Raw genomic sequence first — 21,660 nt, 5'->3', positions numbered from 1 at the left:
TGAAATGGATCCACAGACCCTGCCGGCTTCTCTTCTACACCACAGGGCTGCAGGCAGGACACCGGGGCTCAAGCCTAAAGGCTGATTTATACTTAGTTGCGCGCCGGGTGTCGCACAGCTAGCAGATCTACAAGCTGACAACACATTGCAGCACAACACGATATCAGCTTGTAGATCTGCTATTTATAGTGCGCCATACCAACACAACCAAATGCAGGTCCATGAGACCAAACAGGCATTCAAGATGCCCAGACAGCCTATTAGCCGGTGCATTGCAGACTACAGGGTTGTACTCTGCGGTACGGTTCGCTACAATTCACCATACTGGGGTTCACAATATGATTTCCTCACGAATATTTTAACAATATGACTGATGTTAACTAAACAATGATTCTTGTGTTTATATGATAAGCATATGCCTACATGTCACATCACATCACACACCTGAACTCTGACTGTAACTGTCACTTGCAAAAATAAATAATTCAAATTGAGTCATAAATAAACAATTCAATCAATTAGTTTGATTAACTGCTGCAGCCATTTTTCAGTTCTTGGAGCTGCGAAGCTGTTAATTGCAGGTCCTCTTTGTACATCGTTGCTGTCCGGTGGAAACCTCATATGTCCATAACTGTTCATTTTCACTGGGATTCAAATCGATTTGATCTGGTTGATCGTCTATTTTTGTGTGACACTGTAGTATGACGAAGTAGGACATTAATTTACGAAAAAACATAAAATATGGAGATAAGAGGTTTCTGCCCGACAGCAATGAATATTATTATAGACAGAAGCCAGGAAGCGTTCTCTTACAACTTGACGCCAACATCTAAAAGTCTATATAACCTATAAGCCAGATACAGAAGTGTGTTGACAATTCTCTCATCTGCAGAGCAGATTGTAAAAACACACACACACACACACACACACACACACACACACACACACACACACACACACACACACACACACACACACACACACACACACACACACACACACACACACACACACACACACACACACACACACACACACACACACACACACACACACACACACACACACAGGTCTATCCTTCAATGAGATGCAGCTATTGCAGCACATCCAAGCTCCATTGATATGTAGCTCTCCGTCTTTCCACCAGCAAGGAGACTAGCAGACCGTGAAACAAGCTTTTTCCAAACTTGCCAGAACTCCACACATAAGATGATTTAGCCCAGTGTGGAGAAGAGGACAGCGGTATGTACGTGATGCTGGGGAGCCAGCCTTTCACAAAGTATTACAGTTGTACCGATGCCTCAATTTAATGTGGCTTGTCAGCCCGGGGAATATTGTCAGGAGTTAAGCTGTGTCATTGCATAGATTTCACTTGTTAACCCATTCAATCCGGGAAAGCATCTCTGTCATTTTAGATTTCTTTGGCTATTAAAAAATAGCAGATATACAAGCTCATAACGAAACCGGGTGCCACACTATGAGCTTGTAGACCAGCTATTTATTGAGAAATCGATATTTATGCAAATCTTTGAATATATTTTTTAAAGGGAACATTTGTAAATAATTTTGTTCCAGGGACCCCCCAGAAGCGAAGATTTGAGTTACAAATGTTCGTTTCAAAAGGATTGCAGATCAACAAGCTTGTAGCGCTATGAGCTTGTATATCTGCTATTTTTAAATAGCCAAAGAGATCTAAAATGACAGAGATGTGTTCCCGGATTGAATGGGTTAATGTGGGGAGGGGGGGATGACGAAGGGGGGAAAGCTAAACTAGATTTTTTTTACCCTACACACAGCTGCTCCTTAGAAAGTTTGAAATGTCTGAAGGAGTGACAATGCAAAAAGTTGGGAACGGAATGAAGGATATTTCTGACTTGCTGGGGGATCCACTGGACACAACATGGCAGGTTTGATAGCGCCGTCACAACAGTGTTACACACAATGCTGTGCTGCGCCAGAGTTAACCACTTTCAACCTTGCGTCCCGGGCATGTAAGAAAAAATAAAGTGGCAAGATTTTCCCAAATACAAAATACACAATGCGTTGCACCACGTTGTGAGCTTGTAGATCGGCTATTTTTGGCAAAATTAATGTTCCGCTCAGAATAGGGATGCTGGGGTTCAAGTGTTTAAATATCGTACAACGCCACCTGTCCTAATGGAAACTGATATTACCTCACGTTTTCCTCATGACATACTGTAGCTTGGGGGAAAGATCTACATATTTACGTATACCGTGATATGACATAACTGTAAGGTGCCGTAAAGTAATGTGATTCAGGGGTGCTGTGGATGAGAAAGTTATATACAGTGGTGCCCTGAGCAAAGAAAAAGAAAGTTTGAGAACTACTGCTCTAGTGGATAATGTTTCACCAAATTACACATTAGCAGCTACAAGTACTGTCAAAAGAACCAAAATGAGTGGAATATTCCATCTTTATTGATGCAGTTCTAGAAATAAATGCAGTTGAAAATTTGCATTCTAGAGATTCATTCTAGCAGTCGTTGTGGATTAGCCACGGCTCTGATCAGCCCACTGATGCTTCATTTATACTCGCTCACAACGCCTCGCAATGCAACACTTTGTGAGCTTGTAGATCTGCTATTTGCGTGTATTTCCGTGTGCCCGTACAGCACCTAGAAGAAACATTTCACCTGAGTGGCTTACTGTAGGTACCAAAGACAAACATATGGGCATCAGTGGGACACTGATTCCCATATGTTTGTCTTTGGTACCGGGGGGTGAGTGTGGCCGGGTGGGGATCATCATCATCATCATCATCATCGATAGTTGGTGCCCTACATATAGCCAGTTGGCAATATATATGTGAGGCCAGGCCCAGCAGTTCACAGAGGAAACGCCTAAACAATACCCTTGAACCACTTAAACCCAGCATGATGCGAGTGTTAAGCGCAGATGCGAGTGAGCCGAGTCTGAGCAGACTTCCCAACACATAATCACCACCGGTCTCCTGTACAGACCCCATGTGGAAGGCCGACCTCTTCCAAGTGGGACCCTCCACACCACACTGAGTTGGACATTTGAGGATGATACACGAAAAAAGAAGACGACTTAAACCAGTGGTTCTCAAACATTTTCATGTCAAGGACCCCCAAATGTATATATGAATTTGGCTGCGGACCCCCCATCTGAAAATATTTTATGCCAGGGAGTAGGGACCCCCAGAGGAGAAGATTTGTGTTAAAAAAAATATGCAGATGTACAAGCTCACAGCACAGAAGTGATGTGAGCTGTGAGCTTGTATATCTGCTATTTTTTAATAGCCAACGTGTAAAATATCTGGATAAAGTGCTTAAAGTGATTTTTTATCCTGTATTAACACATTTTGCTGGGGACCCCCTGGAAACCCCCCCAGAATGTTCGCATCAGAATAGGGACAGCAGAATGGAAGTGGTTAAAGATAGGGTAAGTGATTTTCTTTGGTTAAAATAAGTGTTAAATATCTCTATATTCTGATAGTACTCATTGCTATAGAGTGTCTGTTCAGTAAAAGGAGTCTCCATGTCTCTCCAGCTCTTTATAGAACAGAAAATGCATTTTTGTTTCAGTTTCAGTTTCATTTCCAATTTTATCCAATAAGGATAGAGAATTCAGTCAGGATACAGATTAAACTAGTGAAATTGGAAGTGATGACACTAAGAAATGAGCTGACAAAATGGAAACTGGAACACTATAAAAATTAAGCTGATAAATGGGTACTCTCTTCTGATTGGCTGAAATATTGTCACCTACCAACAAATTTATTTTCTGTTTATTAAAGAGCTGGAGAGACGGGGAGGCCCCCGTTACTGAACAAACACTCTATTGCAATGATTTCTATCAGAATATAGTGCTTTAACCTTATAACAAAATACTTTTTGTTTCCAAAAAATATCACTTACCCTACCTTTAAGTTCAACCCTGGCTAGTTTATCCTTGCATGCAGATAAAACCAATGTGTTAAGACATAATGGTAGACACATAGATAGTTGTGTATGCAATGGTACACTACACACACACACACACACAATCCCCAGTGGCATGTATCTGGGTCCGGATCGACAAGAGCTCGTTTTATTTTTAGCCTATGCATTTTTTATGTAAATATTATTGTACTCCTGTGTACTCTATCACTGTGTGTGGACACTGAGACTGTTAATATGTGTATGTGCTTTACCATTGCACAATGATCGGTGTGGCCATGTCTTCATTCCAAACACAGATTTAGACCCATTATATGCACGCACGCACGCCCACACGTGCACAGACTCCAGGCTGGGAGCAAAGTGAAAAACCCTGCAGAATAAATCTCTCTCTCTCAGCCAATATGCAGGGCCTGTTTCACACTGCGTTTCTGACTTCCTCGTATCTCCATATTTCAGAGGTTTTTTTTCTCTCGTAAATGAATGCCCTACTTCATCGCACAAAAGTAGTAAAAATGCCAGATCTACAAGCATACACACACCTTACAAGCTGTACTGTACCTCGTTTTAAACAGAACAGGAGTGGTATGGAAGCGATGGGGAGCAGCAGAGCAGAACAGGAGTAGTATGGAAGCGATGGGGAGCAGCAGAACAGGATTGGTATGGAAGTGATAGGGAGCAGCAGAACAGAACAGGAGTAGTATGGAAGTGATGGGGAGCAGCAGAACAGAACAGGAGTGGTATGGAGGTGATGGGGAGCAGCAGAACAGGATTGGTATGAAGTGATGGGGAGCAGCAGAATGGAGGAGCGAGATGCTATTCCAAGGAGAAATAATCTCCTAAAACCATTACCAGGAACAACGTAGGTGATGCAGCTTCTGGGGATTACAGCACCAACCCTCTCATACACACACACTTCCCATGTTATTTCAATCGCCACACTTTTGTGTGAAAAAGAAGTGTGTGTGCGTGTGTGTGTTTGCGCGCATACGTGTGTGCGTGCATGAAGATAAAAATTGCTCAGCGAACTAACGTAACAAGCTTAGAAATGCTCATTCCCTGGAATGGAGCCACTGCATCAATGTATATGTGCATGTGCATTTGCGTGTGCATGTGCGTGTGCGTGGCACTTGCCTGTGTGCGTGCGTGCCTCATTGTGCCGACATCAAGACGAGAGGTGCGTGAAAATACAGCTTCATGTGGGTGTATTTATGTAAAAGGGGTTTTTATTATGATTATATTGCTGTAATCAAGTAGGATTAGCTTCAAAAAGGCAAAGCTTTCAGCTTCCTTTGAGCAACACAGAATTATGGGTTGGCAAAGTTGATCAGGGCCTGCTGTGATTGTTTTTTTTGCCTGAAATCAGTCGTGCATTGAATCGTATTTGGGGGAAAGAAATGCATATTTTTTTGCACTCAAACGTGACATGCAGCCCAAGAAGGTTGTGCTTTTCATGTGTTGACTGTGTGAGTGTTGCAGTGCACTACCTGATTCAAAACTGTTCTACAATTTTATTCAGCCACATGTGGAGTCTGGCTATTTCTTGATGTTGACTGGTGATTAGTATTTTAACGATTCCGGTCCCTTAATGATTCCCTTTAACGATTCCTAAATAATATTTTTTTTAAAATAAAAAAACAAGGAAGAAAATCTATATGATTTAATTGTAATTTTTGATAAACACAAATTCAATCATACATACAGCAGAATTGCACATATTATTGTAGTGGTTCTCAAAGTGAGGTCCTAACCATAACCCTAACCATAACCCTCTGGGTTACTGGAGGGGGAGTTAGAGACCTTACAGGTCTCTAACTCTTATGGTGGTCCTTGAAATTAAAAAGTTTGAGAACCACCGGTATTGTAATAGCAAATGTGAAGTCCACATACCAGCTCTGACAGTTTGATGGAACCGATCAACTACTAGCTGGGTTTGTTCAACAACCATAGTGTCCCAATTCTGGGGCTTTTTAGAGCGGAATCCTTAGATCTTTAGCGTATTTAGTGTAAAGAGAAAACAGAAGGGGGCTTAGTACAGAGGCCTGGGGGACTCCAGTCAACTAAGTATAGGGTTTAAGTGGCTTATCCACTTCAGTCATAACAGACTTTATTCAGTGCCAAAACTATGGTGGGTGACAGAGCCCCAAAAAACTGAAGACACAGGCACAAGCACAAGCACCAATACCAGAAAGGAAAGGAAAGGAAAGATAATCTTTACAGGGATCTAAAGTCAGTCTGTGGCCTCAGCCAATCAAACACAGGTTAAAGATTTTTCTTAACTAATCACATCGCTGATACAGGGTCATAATAGGGGGATGGCCAGGGGCGTGGTTTTCTCTCACTCCTGCCGCCTACCGCTCCGCCCATGGTGATTGCGATTGGATGTTTCCCTTCATAGGATAATCATAGTACCGCCCAGAGGGGTGTGGAGAGTGTGTGCTAGGCACATTGCTTGAGTGAATGTATGGGAAAATAATAACAAACTTAAGCTATGGATATACAAGGTTTATACACGATAAATTGGTGTAGCATGGGTATCCATCCTGGCGGGTGGCAGGACATTAAGGAACTGTGTGGTAATTAGGAAAAGTCAGCGTCATTAAAGCGTCAAATAAACAATGCATTTGGTTCATACAGCTAATTAAGTACTTCTGTAGAAAACCCACCACGGTTATGACATCAATTGTAGAGAGTAATTTAACTTGCCAAGTTCATGTCATTTTCACCACCGAGAACAGACACACACACACACACACACACACACTTATTACATTAACATGATATACAATGATAATAAAAAAGGGGGCATATTCTCTAGGCCACCGTACAAAAGAAAGTCGGAGAAAAAACTAAGAGTTAATTACACAGGCTAGTACAAAAGTAGTGTAGGTAGATGTAGGTACAATGTAGATGGATTTCTGGACAAGATGGCTCTGTGTCAAAATGTGTTCCTGGCATAACTCGGACAGCCTCCGACGATTCGGCCTCAAACATAGCGGGTGATAACCCCGAGGTGTGCAGAGCCAAATCACAATTCAGACGGACCAACGGTTTCTGATATCTGTATCTGTCTTCTTTCAATTACCATAAGACTTGGGTCATTCTGGACATGCACGGCCCCGAACGGCCCTAGTCATAATAATATTAATAAACTTAAAAAAAGCAGTGCTACGAAGTGCTTCACACAGGAACTGAGATCCACATGGGAGAAGTTAGGCTGCAGATGGCAGCAGGTTACAGAGCACACCTCTGTTCAGGGCACAGAGTCAAACCTCCCATCTCATTTATTACTCACATTATTAATGTAGAAATCTGTAGAAAAAAACACATCCACTCTTCACCAGTACGACTCTATGTGCCAGCCAGCGCTCCTGGAGGCAGAGAGGCAAACGATGCATGTTCTGCTTTTGTAAGGGAGCGTTACAAAATTAACACTGGATCACAGCGGGTTACAGGGCACAGCGCTGTTCGGGTCACAGAGTCAAACCTCCTGCACTCCCATTAGTAAAAACTAAACCGGTAAACGTCTGTGGAGAATGTGTGGAGGAGATTGAATTAAGAGTTCAAAAACTGACTGTGACAAGCGGACTGACAAACTAATCAAATGGCAGATGTGGGGAGTTTGACAGGTGTGTGGGATTTGACAAATCAAGCTTAGGCTGGGGTTGCCATGGCAATCAATTGGCTCATTTGGACCACGGCCAGAGCCTTTTCAGGCTGTTCTGGACAACCGCCTGTCCGACCGACTCGACGCCGTGCACTCAACTCCCTTGGATCGACGGCGACACTCGTGTCGAATTTGAAGTCGGTCGGTCGGAAGGCTCTCGAGATACGTGAATTACAGACGTAAGTACGTGCAGAGATGATTCCGTGCATTTATTGTAAGATAATAATAGATAATAATAACATTTTAAACATTTTAAAAATCCATGCTCGCCAAAATCAATACGTCGCCCTTCTCTCTTCTTTAGCAGTACGTGTGCCTGGAGGCAGAGAGAGAGGCAACAAGCGATGCAGCTAAAAGGCTCTGGTGCTTCACATCTTTAGTAAAAAGGATGGAATACCAACACGGCGGAACAAGGTAGAGCAAAGAATGCAAGCCATGAATTCTATGCTCTCCATGCCGTGGCATGTGCAGGCGGGCGGATAACATGCTGGCAATGAATGACAGTTGACAGTTAAAATGTTTAGTCCATTCAAATACTTTGAAAGCTTTATTTGAGAAAACACAAGGAATACTTGACTGAGCTTGGCTCACAGCTTGCTCTTTTTTCTGTTTTCAATGTTTTTCCTTTTGCTTATGAAGCAAGCAGCTTTGGTAGCGTAGATGATTCTTTAGAGAGAGAGAGAGAGAAAGAGAAAGAGAAAGAGAAAGAGAGAGAGAGAGAGAGAGAGAGGTGTATGATGTAAGACATGGCTGAATGTTTTAATTCATTCACCTAAACCACTGACTCCCAATGTGGGTTCCTTGAGGGTGGTTCCGGGAGGTTCAAGGGGGGTCCCCACCTAAATGATTGATAATTAGGAACCAAATGGACCCTTGCGGGTCTATAACTCTAATGAGGATTTTACAGTGTAGATTGGAGACCCGGAGATAAACATCCTATCAAATGGGGGCCAGTGTCCTATAATGCATATCGTTGCTGTCAGGGCAGAAACTTGTGTTTTTTCATTAAATTAATGCCCTACTCGATCATACTACAGCGTCACACAAAAGCATCAAAAGTAGAATATATAGGCCTGGGCCGCAGCGTAGCGGTCCAGGCACCCTAGGCTGCAATGCCAGCCTGACAGTGTGTCGCGAGTTTGAATCCCTTTCCCGACAACCTTTGCTGCGTGTCACTCCCCATCTCTCTCTCCATTTCCTGTCAGTCTACTGTCCTAAGGCATAAACCCCCCAAAAATATATATATTTTTAAACTGATACTTTTAATGTGAATGTGAATTTGAATGTGAATCCTGAAAAGTAACTAAAAGTAAGTTTTGGACATTTTTTTGTCCACCCGGTTTGTCCACCCGGTCTCCACCCGACAGAGACGATATCTAACTGTGGATCTTTGGAATGAAAACGCTTGAGAATCACGCTGACAGTGGTAGTGTTTGCTGAAGAGCATCCTTGTGGGGTTTCAGTACTCAGTGACATACATGTTTCACTTGTTACTTTTTTTAGCAACTTCTTTTCCCTGTAGATTAATGCCCTACTTCGTCATACTACATACTACAGTGTTGCACCAAAGTAGCGAAAACGCATCACAACGTGACACACTGATGTCTGCTATTTCTTTGCTATAAAAGAAAAACACAAACACATTTAAAGTGGAAGTGAAAGTAGTTAAGTGTGTGTGTGTGTGTGTGGCTGTGTGTGTGTGTGTGTGTGTGTGTGTGTGTGTGGCTTTAGAAATAATTGAACCAGTTAATTAGTATTAACATGATGACTAAATAATAACTACATTGCATCCAAAGGAACACAAGGTTCTTTTTTACCTGTGTTTTATTTCCTGAAAAATAACAGTTTGGGAAAATAGGAGGAGATATGAGGTTTCCACCCACGATATTTGCATTTTCTTACTTAAGCCCTATCTACTTCTTTGCCCTTAATCAAGTTAATGTGGTCAACAGACTTTACATTTTTAATTAAAGTGTTAGATTTAGATAATTATCAAATATAAATATCAAACATATCAGTCTACATTTCCCCAAAAGGAAATGCCTGAGTCAAACATCCTGCCTCGTTCTGCAAAGCAGAGGCATGGATCCCCCCCCCCCCCTCATATCTTTGCCATGTGGCAGAAACCTTGCAACTTCATATTTATATTTTTTTCCAAAATCTGTGCTCTACTTCATCAAACAAAAGTAGTGGAAATAGACGATCTACAAGCTCACAACCTCGTCTTTTGGACATACAAGGTTTCCACCAGACAGCAACGATATGCAGATGACGACCCACTAGTCCACTAGTTCTCCCTTGCTACCATCCCTCTATATAATCACACAGACAATCAAGCAGTCACTTCAATAAAGCCAACTGCTTTAATTAGATGCTGCACAGACCACATTACCACCACGTTGCCTAGCAACAACTCCTTGACTGCGTTCACACTCCTATTGACTTTGTAGGCGTTTGCTTTTTTTTTTGTGCCCAAAATGGAATTCATAATTATTTGGCAATTAACTTTGCCCCCCCTCAATTTTTTTTTCCTAATGACTCCTTATCGTGCTACTGCTATCTTGCTTCCTTATCAGTGGGATTATTAAATTGAAAAAGCTGGTGATAGCGCCCTGAGGGGTGCTTTAAAACTGGTGTGGGCACACGGCTTAATATGTGTGTGTAGCCCCCATCAAATGATAATAAAACTCAATCTGACAAGGTTATCTGGCATCTATGAAAGAGAGCAATAGGGAGAGTGTAGACTAGAGCCTAATTTATGCTCTGTGGTATGACGGTGTTGCATGCCGGACACAGACGATATACAAGCTCACAGCTAGGGTTGGGATCCTTTAGGATTTTAACGATTCTGGTTAGAAGACACTCCAACATACAACAGAGACAGACACTCTAACACATGAAAAGAGACACAAACACTCCAACACACAAAAGAGACATGTGGCACTGACGAAGATACAAAAAAGGAAGAGAGGTTTAACATCCCTTCATGAGACAATCAATTTTTATGTTTTGATTTAAGAGTCAAAACAACTGATTGGCTCGGTGTCAGATGTTAATATTGGTACACTTGGTCCAGGGTTGTACAGCAAGTCGCCTTGGGAACCAGCGGTCCCTCACCTGTTTCTGTAGTGTGAGGACGCTTGATGTACAAGTACATCCCCCAGCCATGATGCACTATACAAGTACACCCTCTGGACATGATGCTAGGATGTCGCAGGGACTTACCCCCAATCCAACCCTTGATGTTGTGTGCCGAGCAGGGAGGCATTGGGTTCCACTTTTATAGTCTTTGGTATGACCCGGCCGGGGGACTGAACCCCTGACCTCCCTCTCTCGGGGCGGACACTCCAACCTCAAGGCCACTGAACTGGTCGTGCGGTACACAAGGCCTCCATCATTGATGTGTAAAAAGGACGCCAATAACAGAAGAGATGTTCAGCCCTGTGTGTGCTATTCTGTTTGACTGGATGGTCGAAATCACCTGCCTAAATGGGGTCATGGCACCGACCACGGCACAATGGTGGCGGTGCTGATGTAACAAGGCCAGCCAGTGGTCTGGTGTGCAGCTGTTTACACTTTTACACACCCGGCCTGAGATTGGAGTGGTGACCCCGGCCCTGGCCTTGTGCTCGTAAACCACCTCACTGCATTACCATACTAATAGGTGAGGCAGCACACAGCCAAAAGCTTCCTAGCTCTGGTCCGAAGCGCTAGTGAGCTCTCTCTACCGCTCTGCCAGGAGCAGTGCTATATTCCCATAGACAAGGTCTAAACTGTAGCAAAAATAAAGACATGATTTTGCTACTCGCTGAAAGAAAAGCAGTTTTACAGAACCCCACCTTTGACAGATATGTTTTATCCTCTGGGCAAAAAGTGGATTTTACACAAATATAAATACGGTAAGAATCTTGTATGGGGGTCCCTGGCACAAAATATTTTCAGATGGGGGTCTGCGGACAACTGCATATTATTTTGGTCGGTCCTTGACATGAAAATGTTTGAGAATCACAGATTAAACTAAATTAAACTTCACAAAAAAAGAAAAAAAGAAAACAAGCCCAAAGTCAGTTATAATAAGCAGGCTTGGCAACACTGCTTCCCAAGATAGTGAGAAGCCACATTTCTGACTTGAAGATGTCCAATTCTCATAAATTATTTTTAGCTGCTCAGCAGCAGGCTTGCTGCCGGGCTCCGTTCGTCTGTCAAACCAGCCTCAAAACTACGACACACTGATGATAATATGCAACGGCACCCATATCGTCTACTACACACACTGTTGCACACTTCTGAACTACAAATATAACAGCAAATATGCTTGCTGCGAGATTCCTGTCGACTCTCACAGAAGTGATATATTCCGTGTGTACATTTTGTTTTGCCATTTTCGATATGTACTGTGCTTCTATTTTTCAGCATTATACTGCACTTTAAAATGTTCACTAGTTGACTTTACTGCAGCTACTATATACTTAGGTGACTGTGCTATTTATAAATATCCAATAGCTATGCATATACTATTATGTTATAGATGGTACAGGATTCTGAATTTTTGTATGGCTATTTGGTTTTATTATTACTTTTCCATTTCTATTATTTTAACTGTCAATCCTACGCTATTCTTATTTTAATGTTATCCACACTGTTAAGGAAGCTGGAAGTACAAAAACTTCACTTTCACCTTTAAAGCAGCACTGCGTAACTTTCCTGTTCTACCCGGGATTAAAACTCGGGTCTCCTGCACAAGAGCCTGCCTGCTTGCTCTGGGGAGAAATTGAAGTTTGGACCTTCAGGTCAACATTTGTGTCAAACCAGAAACAGCATGGTGTCAAAGGTCGTGTCCAACCTAGATATATGACCTAAATTCCTCAATAGAAGAGCAGGGAGACCAAATACAACCACGGCAATTGTATAAGTTATATTGTACCAGTCCATACCCGTGGGGGGATATGCGCACATGATCTGGCAACCCGGGAGGCAGTTCGTCCCATAGCTGGGCAGTCGTAACCATGGTGACATTCTTTTATACAAAAACGCTAATAAACAGCTGAGATTTGGTGAAATTGAAAAACGGGCTTCGCTGTTCCGTGCACATGGTAATGGTCAATGGCTGTGTGCAAATTCAGATCAACTGCTCCAGCCACTGAGGAGAACCAGGCAGAACCAATTTTGGCCTCATCACCACTACAGAGCTTTGTAGAATTATAGTAGGATAGTAGGATTAACATACTCTACCACAGTGGTTCCCAAACTGTTTAGCTCAAGACCAAAAAGACATCAACACGTCTCATACTGTATACCTGTATATATACGGTAGGGTAGAGTATACCGATTGGACAAAATGATGTTATTCGCTAAAGAAATGCTGCTGCCAACTGCACTGTATAAATGGATTGCATTTATATAGCACTTATGCTAGTCTTTCCAACCACTCAAATGCACTTTACACACACACACACACACACACACACACTTGTGTAGAACACATTCGCACACCAACGGCACAGGCAGCCATATAGGCCACCAACCTGCTCATTAGGGAGCAGTTAGGCGTAAGGCTGTCATGATTACAAGTTTTACGTTGACAATTAATTGTCACACAAATAATTGTGTTTTTGGCATTGAACATTGGAACGTACTGTATGAATAAAACAATTATTTATGTTTGCCTTTGTAAAACAAACACAATGTAATAATTGTGACAGGCCTGGTTATGGGTTCAGTGTCTTGCCCAAGGACACATTGACACGAAGCCTGGAGGAGATACAGTACAGTATATATATTAGGGATCATCAGGTTACCCTGAGGAAGGCAGCGTGCCTGCCAAAAAAACATTGGCTATTTGTTTTTAATCTCTCACGTTAATAAAAAATAAGCCTTTGGCACTGTAACGATGAGTGTGCGGCTATGCTTTGATCTCCTCTCAGAGCTGGGGATCAAACCGGCAGATGGATGGAGGATACCTCCTGGGCCACCGCCCGCCCCGCTACCCGTGCGTGACAATAAACTCCTTGAACTTGACTGTCCCCCGTAAACTATGTTCTCTGGGCTTTCTGTACATGCTGACCTAGCTTCCAGGTTCCTTCCCAAAGAGAACAATTAGTATACAGTATGTCTTACATACTGGAGGTATTTATATACCTGCTTAAAGGGCAGAACCAGAGGCTGACCCGCTTTGTTTTCACCACAGGGTCAACAAGGACTACTTTTATTTTTAAACCACTTGAACCCTAGTGCAGTGGTTCTCAAACGTTTTCATGTCAAGGACCCCCAAAATGATATGTATTTAGCTGCGGACCCCCCATCTAAAAAATATTTTGTGCCAGGGATTTTTCAAAAATAGCCAAAGTATAAAATATGGTTAAAGTGGTTAAAATAATTGTGACACTATATTAACTAATTTTGCTGGGGACCCCCTGGTACCATAATTTACAAAAACGCATATCATGATAATTGAAAGAAGACTTTAAACTAGTGACTGAAAACATAAAAGTATTTATGGCAATGATTACTAAGGTAATAAAACCAAGTGGAATGAAAATGCTTCTGCAACCAGCAGAGGGGGAAATAGCGACACCTCCTAGGCCATTAATGAGAACTGCAGCGTTTTAATGACTTCCGTATTGGCTTCATTTCTAAGAGTGAATGCTTGCCGCTGGTTAGGGACCATTTGGTTCGATTTGCAACACACTCAGAGTTAAATTAACAACTTCACCGTGCGGATGAGATCGTTCCAAAAACCCCAGTACGCAATCAGGCAGTAGGATGTAATGTTAGTGGGCTGATTAGGCCCACTCCCAGCAGGCCGTCCCAGTTGAAGCCTGGCTGGGAGGCTGCAGCCGCTGCTGCTTACAGGAGCAGGTGGTCAGAGTAGAGCTCCACACAGAGCTATCTGCAGCCCACTCCATCCCACATACTTTCTTTTCTCAATCAATTCATCCACCCCTTCCCTCCCACTTTGCTCCATCTCTCTGCCGTTCTCTGCCGCCTACTCTATCTCTCGCTTTCTCTCCCTCCCTCCATCTGCTCCCCCACAAACAGGCTGAGATCGCCAGATGTAGAGAAGCCTTTTTCCACCACTACAATCTAATCCGGACACAGCTGAACATGCTTAGACTTTTGGACGACATTAATGATCACTGCTGCGCGGGTGTGTGTGTGTGTGTGTGTGTGTGTGTGTGTGTGTGTGTGTGTGTGTGTGTGTGTGTGTGTGTGTGTGTGTGTGTGTGTGTGTGTGTGTGTGTGTGTGTGTGTGTGTGTGTGTGTGTGCGTGTAAATATGCCACGTGAGGTATCAAACTCTGGCTCTGACAGCTACAGAGACTGAAAATTAGAAACCCTGTGCCAAGATTCATTGTTTAGATTGTGTGAGACTGCGTGCATGCGTGCACGTGTGTGCATGTGCATGTGCATGTGCATGTGCGTGTGTGTGTGTGTGTGTGTGTGTGTGTGTGTGTGTGTGTGTGTGTGCGCAGACTGGTCCATCATCCCAGGAAGGGAACAATGCCCAGACCCTCCTCTGAGCTGTACACAGCGTCTTGAAACACTCAAAGATGTCCTGGCAGACAGACAGGCAGGCAGAGAGGCAGGCAGACAGACAGACAGACAGACAGACAGACAGACAGACAGACAGACAGACAGACGGCTAACAGACTGAAGAGTTGAAGAGATGTACAGTAGCTTACTGTACCTGGTGTGTTATTATAAATAGTAGGCCGGTGTCCAAGGGGACCGGCCAACTATTTATAATACCACGCCAGGGAACGATGCAAGTTGGGAATGCATGCATACAGTACTCAGTGTCAAAGTACCCCGTTGTACACGTTTGTCTGTCCCGTTTATGTGCATATATGGAAATCTCCGTATCTGTATGTCCTTGTCCTTTCTATGTCCATACTGTATATGGACATACTGTATACAGTATGGATGAGGTCCGCAGCTATATTAACCACTTGAACCCAAGCATCCCTATTCTAGGGTGACCATTTGCAGAAAATAGCCAATCGGTGAAGCCAAAAATGTTGTTTGTCTTCTTTGTGATAAAGTAACCTCGCCTTGTTAACCAATGGACCCTTCGCTAAACCCCACCCCAAAAGCGATTGTCCAATGCCAGCTTAGCAACCGTTGTTAGCCTGGCATAGGTCTGGCAAGCTTTCGTCACCTGCCATAGCTGTCAATGTTATTTCGCCCGCACACACACAATAATTTGCAACATAATAGCAAGAATAGGAATACCACGATAACGCAATGGTGACTATGAACCACGTACCCAAACCCGTTGGAGGCTGGTTTTCCCAAGCTGAAGTCTGCACTTAAACTGCAAGGCTGCATGGCTGTGTTGTTGAACACACGTACACAGCTTAACGTCAGGAACTCGCCCAGGTGGTGTCAATAGTAGGCTATTAATCATCGTAATCGTAACAAAATTCAGAATCACAGCGCTGCCTGTTTCGGATTCCGCACGTTAAAGTATATTAATTCATTTGTTCGTCTATTTATTTACTGCTACTGCAGTCTTACCCTGCGGTACATGAAAACTCCTGTTACAGTCATGGATCAACTTCAACCTGGTGTTTGCACTTTCTCCATTTACGTCCGTACATCTATATAAACGTTCAGATTTCAAATATAAAGTGCTTACCCTATGGCCACGGATGTTACAATTATGCACAGGACTCTCAAAAGTACCCGTATATTTTGTATTGTTCAATAAAAAGCATTTTAATCCGATCAGTGGTCATTTTCTCATAATGTATCAGAGTGCAATATACCTACCAACCGATAGGGTCGCTCAGTTGAAAGCATATGGAGAAAATGGCCACGATCAGATTGAAATGCTTTTTATTGAACAATACGGATGATACGGGTACTTCTGAGAGCCCGTACATAAATGTAACATCGTGGCCATGGGATAAGCACTTTATATTTGAAATATGAACGTTTATGTAGATGCACGGGCCATAAATGGAGAAAGTGCAAACACCAGGTTGAAGTTCATCCATGACGGTCGTGACAGTCGACCGTCGTGTATCCATGGCTATTACTCCCTCTAACATTTCCCATGTTTTTAGTTTATTGAAATAATGTCATGCACATTTGTCCAGTGCATTTGTCCAGGGCCTTGTTGACTAGATTTAGAAGAGATTTTGAAGCTCTTGCTCCTGAAATGATCAATTATTTTTAAGGGGGAAAGCCATCATTTAACATGCAAGTCAATGGGTGAGAAGCAGAGCTTGCCAGGCGCTGCCAGGCCTGGGTGTGACTAACTTCGCACCACCAGTCACAGAGTGGAGTGGGTGGGGCTTAGCGAAGGGTCCATTAAAACCGGGAACACATTTGTGTAACCACTTTAACAATTATTTTATACTTTGGCTATTAAAAAATAGCAGATCTACAAGCTCATAGCGCGACATGCTATGAGCTTGTAGATCTGCTATTTCTATTAAATCATGAACATTTTGTGCAAATCTTTGAATATATATATTGCAAATGCAAACATTTGTAACTCAAATCTTTGCTTCTGGGGGGTCCTTGGGACAAAATATTTTTAGATGGGGGTCTGTGACCAAATACATATATATTTGGGGGTTCTTGACATGAAAAAGTTTGATAACGACTGATATTATATAGCAACATACGGTTTTCTGCGTTCCCGGATTGAATTAGCCTGGTAAAGCCCCTCCCTCCGTAAAATCTCATTTCCATTTGATTTCAGGAAGGAGTCTAGCATGAGAACGTGTGTGTGTTTTTGACTGTGGACTGGAGTTGGCCGGGAGTAATACCGTTGACTGACAACCCCTTCAGCCAATCAGTTGTTCCCCTTCAGCCAATCAGCAGTTAGTTTTGACCATCTCCAGACTATGTGACTCAACGGGACTTTTGAAAGGGCCATGCCCAAAATAGGTTGCCTTATTCGGATACATGCGTGTAAAACAAAAACAAAAACACAGCACAGAAAACAATGGCGGCCCGTTCCATTTTTGTCAGCTGCACTCGGATCCATTCGGGTTCACTCAAGCTCGCCACCTGATTGGCCAACTTTCGCTGTCAATCACAGAACGATGAGCAACGACGCTGATAGGCGAGTCCATTTGGTGGACGGGCAAGAAACGCCCAGATAAGCCTTCAGGCCAGACCCAATTCCTGAAATCAAATGCAAATGAGATTTCCGGAAGGGGGGGGGGGGGGTTTACCAGGCTAGGATTGAATGGGTTAACACAAAAATGAACTATACAGCTCAGATGATGGAGTAAAGGGTGTGTGTTCAACTCACTTCAAGTGCACAAGAGGGATAAATGTGAATTTAAATATCGTCGCTGTTGGGCAGAAACCTCTCATCTCCATATTTTACCTTTTTATGTTGTTTCTTTCCTATAGTGTCACACAAAAGTATCAACAAATTGCAAATATACATCTGCTATTTTTCCACCGATGTGCAAGCAACGATATGCTCCATTTGAATTCCAACCTGAGATGACATAGCCCACATCAATGTAAAAAAAAAGAGATGCCTGAAGTTTGTATGATAACTAAAATTATCCCTGATTATCTGAAATTTGAGGATTAGTGTCGGTAAAAAAGAACCAAAAAATGAAAAAGTGTGTAAGTCTGAGTGACGGCGTGCCACTTAGTGAGCCAAGAGAGAGCAGGAAGCTGCAAAATGAGGAGCTGATTTATACATTCACTGGTGAAGAAAATGGAGAACAGCACTCTCTCTCTCTCTCTCTCTCTCTCTCTCTCTCTCTTCGCCAACTTGTAAATTGGGGGACTTTAATTCATGTTGGCAGCCGCTGCAGAACACAGATGGTGCAGTAACACATCACAGACAAACAGCAACGCTGTGTCAATGTCCTCTAACAGTTTGATCTCTATTCCAGAAGATTCACTCTAGTCTTGAAATGGTTTGACCTGCAGCCGTAACCTGAGATGTCGTCACAATACAAGGCACCCTAGTGAGTGAGTTAGAACAGTTAAAAAAAGAAGGATAAAGCCACGCATCATGTTCAGAAATGAACAGTTAGGAAAGAAGGATAAAGCCACGCATCGTGTTCAGAAATTATTAGCACACTGTTAGCTGACTGGATAGTGTTTTGGCCCACCACATCATTGCATACACTGTAAAATTAAGTTTAAAAGCATGAAAAAGCCACTATGACACACATGTTTCGCAAGACACGTAAGACACGTAATTACAGAAACAGCCAAAGACAGCTACCAGTCAATTCTGTAAAAAAAAAACTGGACCTGTGTTGCATGTCTGTCCCCCTCTCTGCCATCAGCGCTGTCTGTCTACATTATCATACATAAATAGGGTCACCCTAACATTTTCCCACCCAAAATGTAAATCCTGGCTATGCCACTGATTGGCAAAATATTTTAAATAAAAGGCAAGTCTTTTGCACACCTACAAAGGCGACAAGTGCGTAGAAGCAGCCCCAACGTACTGAAAGAAAGAAAAACTCCTGCACACTGTCTTCAAATGCAATTAAAAAGTTTTAATGGTAATAACAACGTTTTGGTCTGTTAGACCTTCATCAGGTTATCTCATCAGGTTATAAGATAACGTGATGAAGGTCTAACAGACCGATACAATATTTAAAATAAAATAGCCACCAGGCTGATCCGTGGCAGAATAATATCATGTGAATTCATGACGTGTTTGATCCCCAATCATTTAACTAAACTGCATCATGTAACTGCATGAGAGCAGTATATCCATACCGTCTGTCACTCAAACATCGCTCACTCTTTGGTTCCATATACCGTATATTTCTTGCAACTATAGTTTCTCATATTTCAAAACTTTGCTTACTTCAACTACATAAATAATCCATCACGCATCATTTTTAGAAGGATTTTCTGTCTGTCGAACGGGAGGAGGCTTTTTCCTGATGCCTCACCTAGGATAATTTTAGGCATCCCATCTGGGGGTTCAGGGGGGAGGGGGTAACTGCCCGAGGCAAAAACCACAAAAAATCAACAGCATTGCTTCCATTAAAACCTGCCCTCAAGTATCTGTAAATACAGGCTTGTATAACCATCCATACTGCACTGCAGAGACAGAAAATACAGACAATGCCGCATCGGCCTAGATGGAAACTGACACAGAAATAGATAATGCTGCTTTGTGAACGCCTCCGGACTCCATCCAGAGACTCTTAGGGGCCGTGTCCACATAGAACGCCTTTTGAGCTGGCAGCGCCAGTCTGCCATGCTTTTCTATGGTAAAGACACGCTGGAGCACTCCTCTTCCCAGCGCCCGAGCATCGTGCTTCATCACACTCCCGACGCCCAGTGTTTTTTTTTGTGCAGCGCACGCTTCAAGCTGGTAACAGTTCAACTTTTGGAGAGGAGCACTAGCCTGGCTCCAGACCATAGACCCCACCCACTGTCTGAGTGGACTGCCTCTCTTGCTTCAGTCTGATAATCAGGCTAGAGGAGCGCTGCTCTTTTGATCCTCCTGGCTGTGTCTGACAACCCGGTGTTTTACGACCCGACGTTGAATCGTTATCACAAGAGAAGTCTATGTTTACTATTGTTTCAGCGAAGGTATTTGTGCTAATAACATAGACCAGGACATTCAAGCACAGCAATGGTTGATGGGTTTGAACGTTGCAGGTGTTAATAAACGCTGCATGTGAGCGATATGGACGTGATATCCAAAGTGCCCCTCCGCTCATAAAGCGCTTTCTGTGGACACCGGCGGCGCCTTACACTCATGATCCTCAAACACTGTGCCAACTCACCGGCGGTGAAGTCGTGGTTGAGGTCGATGAAGGCGTTGGAATGAGGGATGCGCATCGTCACAGGAGAACTCAGCGCCTTTTGACAATCCTGAATCCTGCAGGGAAAACACAGCGAGACAAAGTGTAACCCCCATGTCATGTCATTCGTGTTTCAATTTATTTATTTAGCTTTTTTTTGCCTGGAGGCTAAAAGGTAGGAGAGAAACGTAGAGATCACGTCCAGAGTATTTAAACGATAACAACCATTCGCAAAGTCAGAGGACAAGGATGATTTCCATGGGAAACTGGAATGGCCAATTTTTACAAAGACCAGAGGGGAATTTAGAAAGGAGTCAAAAATAGGAACATTTTGGTTTGGATGTTGTTAAAACCCAGAGAGAAAATGTGATTTTTTTACACCCAGTGCCAATTGTCTATGTAATCCTGGGCACTACCTTCCTTCTGCCAACCTAGGGAGGCCAGGGCCGAGCTCATGCCTCCTTCAATGCATGAGAGCCAACTGACAGGGGAGAGTTTCCCTGGTTGGACGTAGCGCGTGGAAGGAACACGTTATTCCAACCAGTTCCCAGTGACCAGGATTACTGCATGTTTTTGTGAGTGTACCTACCCTAGGAGACACGGGGAGAACATGCAAACTCCACACAGAAAGGCCCTTGTTTCGCCAACCCCACCTAGGGTATGGGCACTGATGACGCGAAGGAGAGAACACACCCCCAGCGCCCACAGCGTCCCCTGCGGGAATCGAACCCAGGACCTTCTAGCTGTGAGGCGACAGCACTACCGACTGTGCCACCGTGCCCCCAAAAATGTGAGTTAGTAGGGACTTAATAGTCTCAATGGACTGAGCAGATCCGATGAGGGGGGAGATTGTTCCACAGCTCTGGGGCTGCCACCGCAAAAGCGCGATCACCTCTGGTTTTGAGGGTTAGGTTTGAAGGCACAGTCAGCAGTGACTGGTCAGCAAACCTCAGAGCTCTGGGTGGATTATGGGGCGTTATAAGTTCAGCCTTATATATATATATATAGGGGCCAGACCGTTTATAGATTTAAAAGCAAATAGCAGTATTTTAAAAATCAATTCTATATTTAACCGGAAGCCAATGGAGTGAGGCCAAAACTGGTGTGATGTGGTCAAGTAGGGAGTGACCTGGCTGTCTGCACTTGGGCTGACCGGACATAAATATCATTAGCAAACTATCACCAAATCTGAAATGTATAATGGCACACTGAAAATCCAGCTTACCTTTTGGTGAGATAGCAGACTTCGGTAGATGAGTCTTGGATGACTCCAAAGATGTCTGGGATCATGTCCCCGTTGAAACTGTGAG

At 43.3% G+C, this 21,660-nt stretch overlaps 1 protein-coding gene across 1 annotated transcript in view; it reads right to left on the bottom strand.

The window, feature by feature from the left end:
- Positions 1-21,660, bottom strand: part of itfg1 (integrin alpha FG-GAP repeat containing 1) — a 200,028-nt gene that overhangs the window by 173,439 nt on the left and 4,929 nt on the right. Inside the window, exons 5-6 of the mRNA XM_080439008.1 lie at positions 21,576-21,653; positions 20,333-20,427 (exon numbers count right to left, since the gene is read on the bottom strand). Of these exons, the coding sequence (XP_080295134.1) occupies positions 20,333-20,427; positions 21,576-21,653 (173 nt within the window). The remainder of the gene's footprint in view (positions 1-20,332; positions 20,428-21,575; positions 21,654-21,660) is intronic.

The sequence above is a fragment of the Gymnoscopelus braueri genome, assembly GCF_963280865.1.
Source record: "Gymnoscopelus braueri genome assembly, chromosome: 1".
Taxonomy (NCBI): domain Eukaryota; kingdom Metazoa; phylum Chordata; class Actinopteri; order Myctophiformes; family Myctophidae; genus Gymnoscopelus; species Gymnoscopelus braueri.
This window is presented reverse-complemented; position numbering and strand designations above follow the sequence as displayed.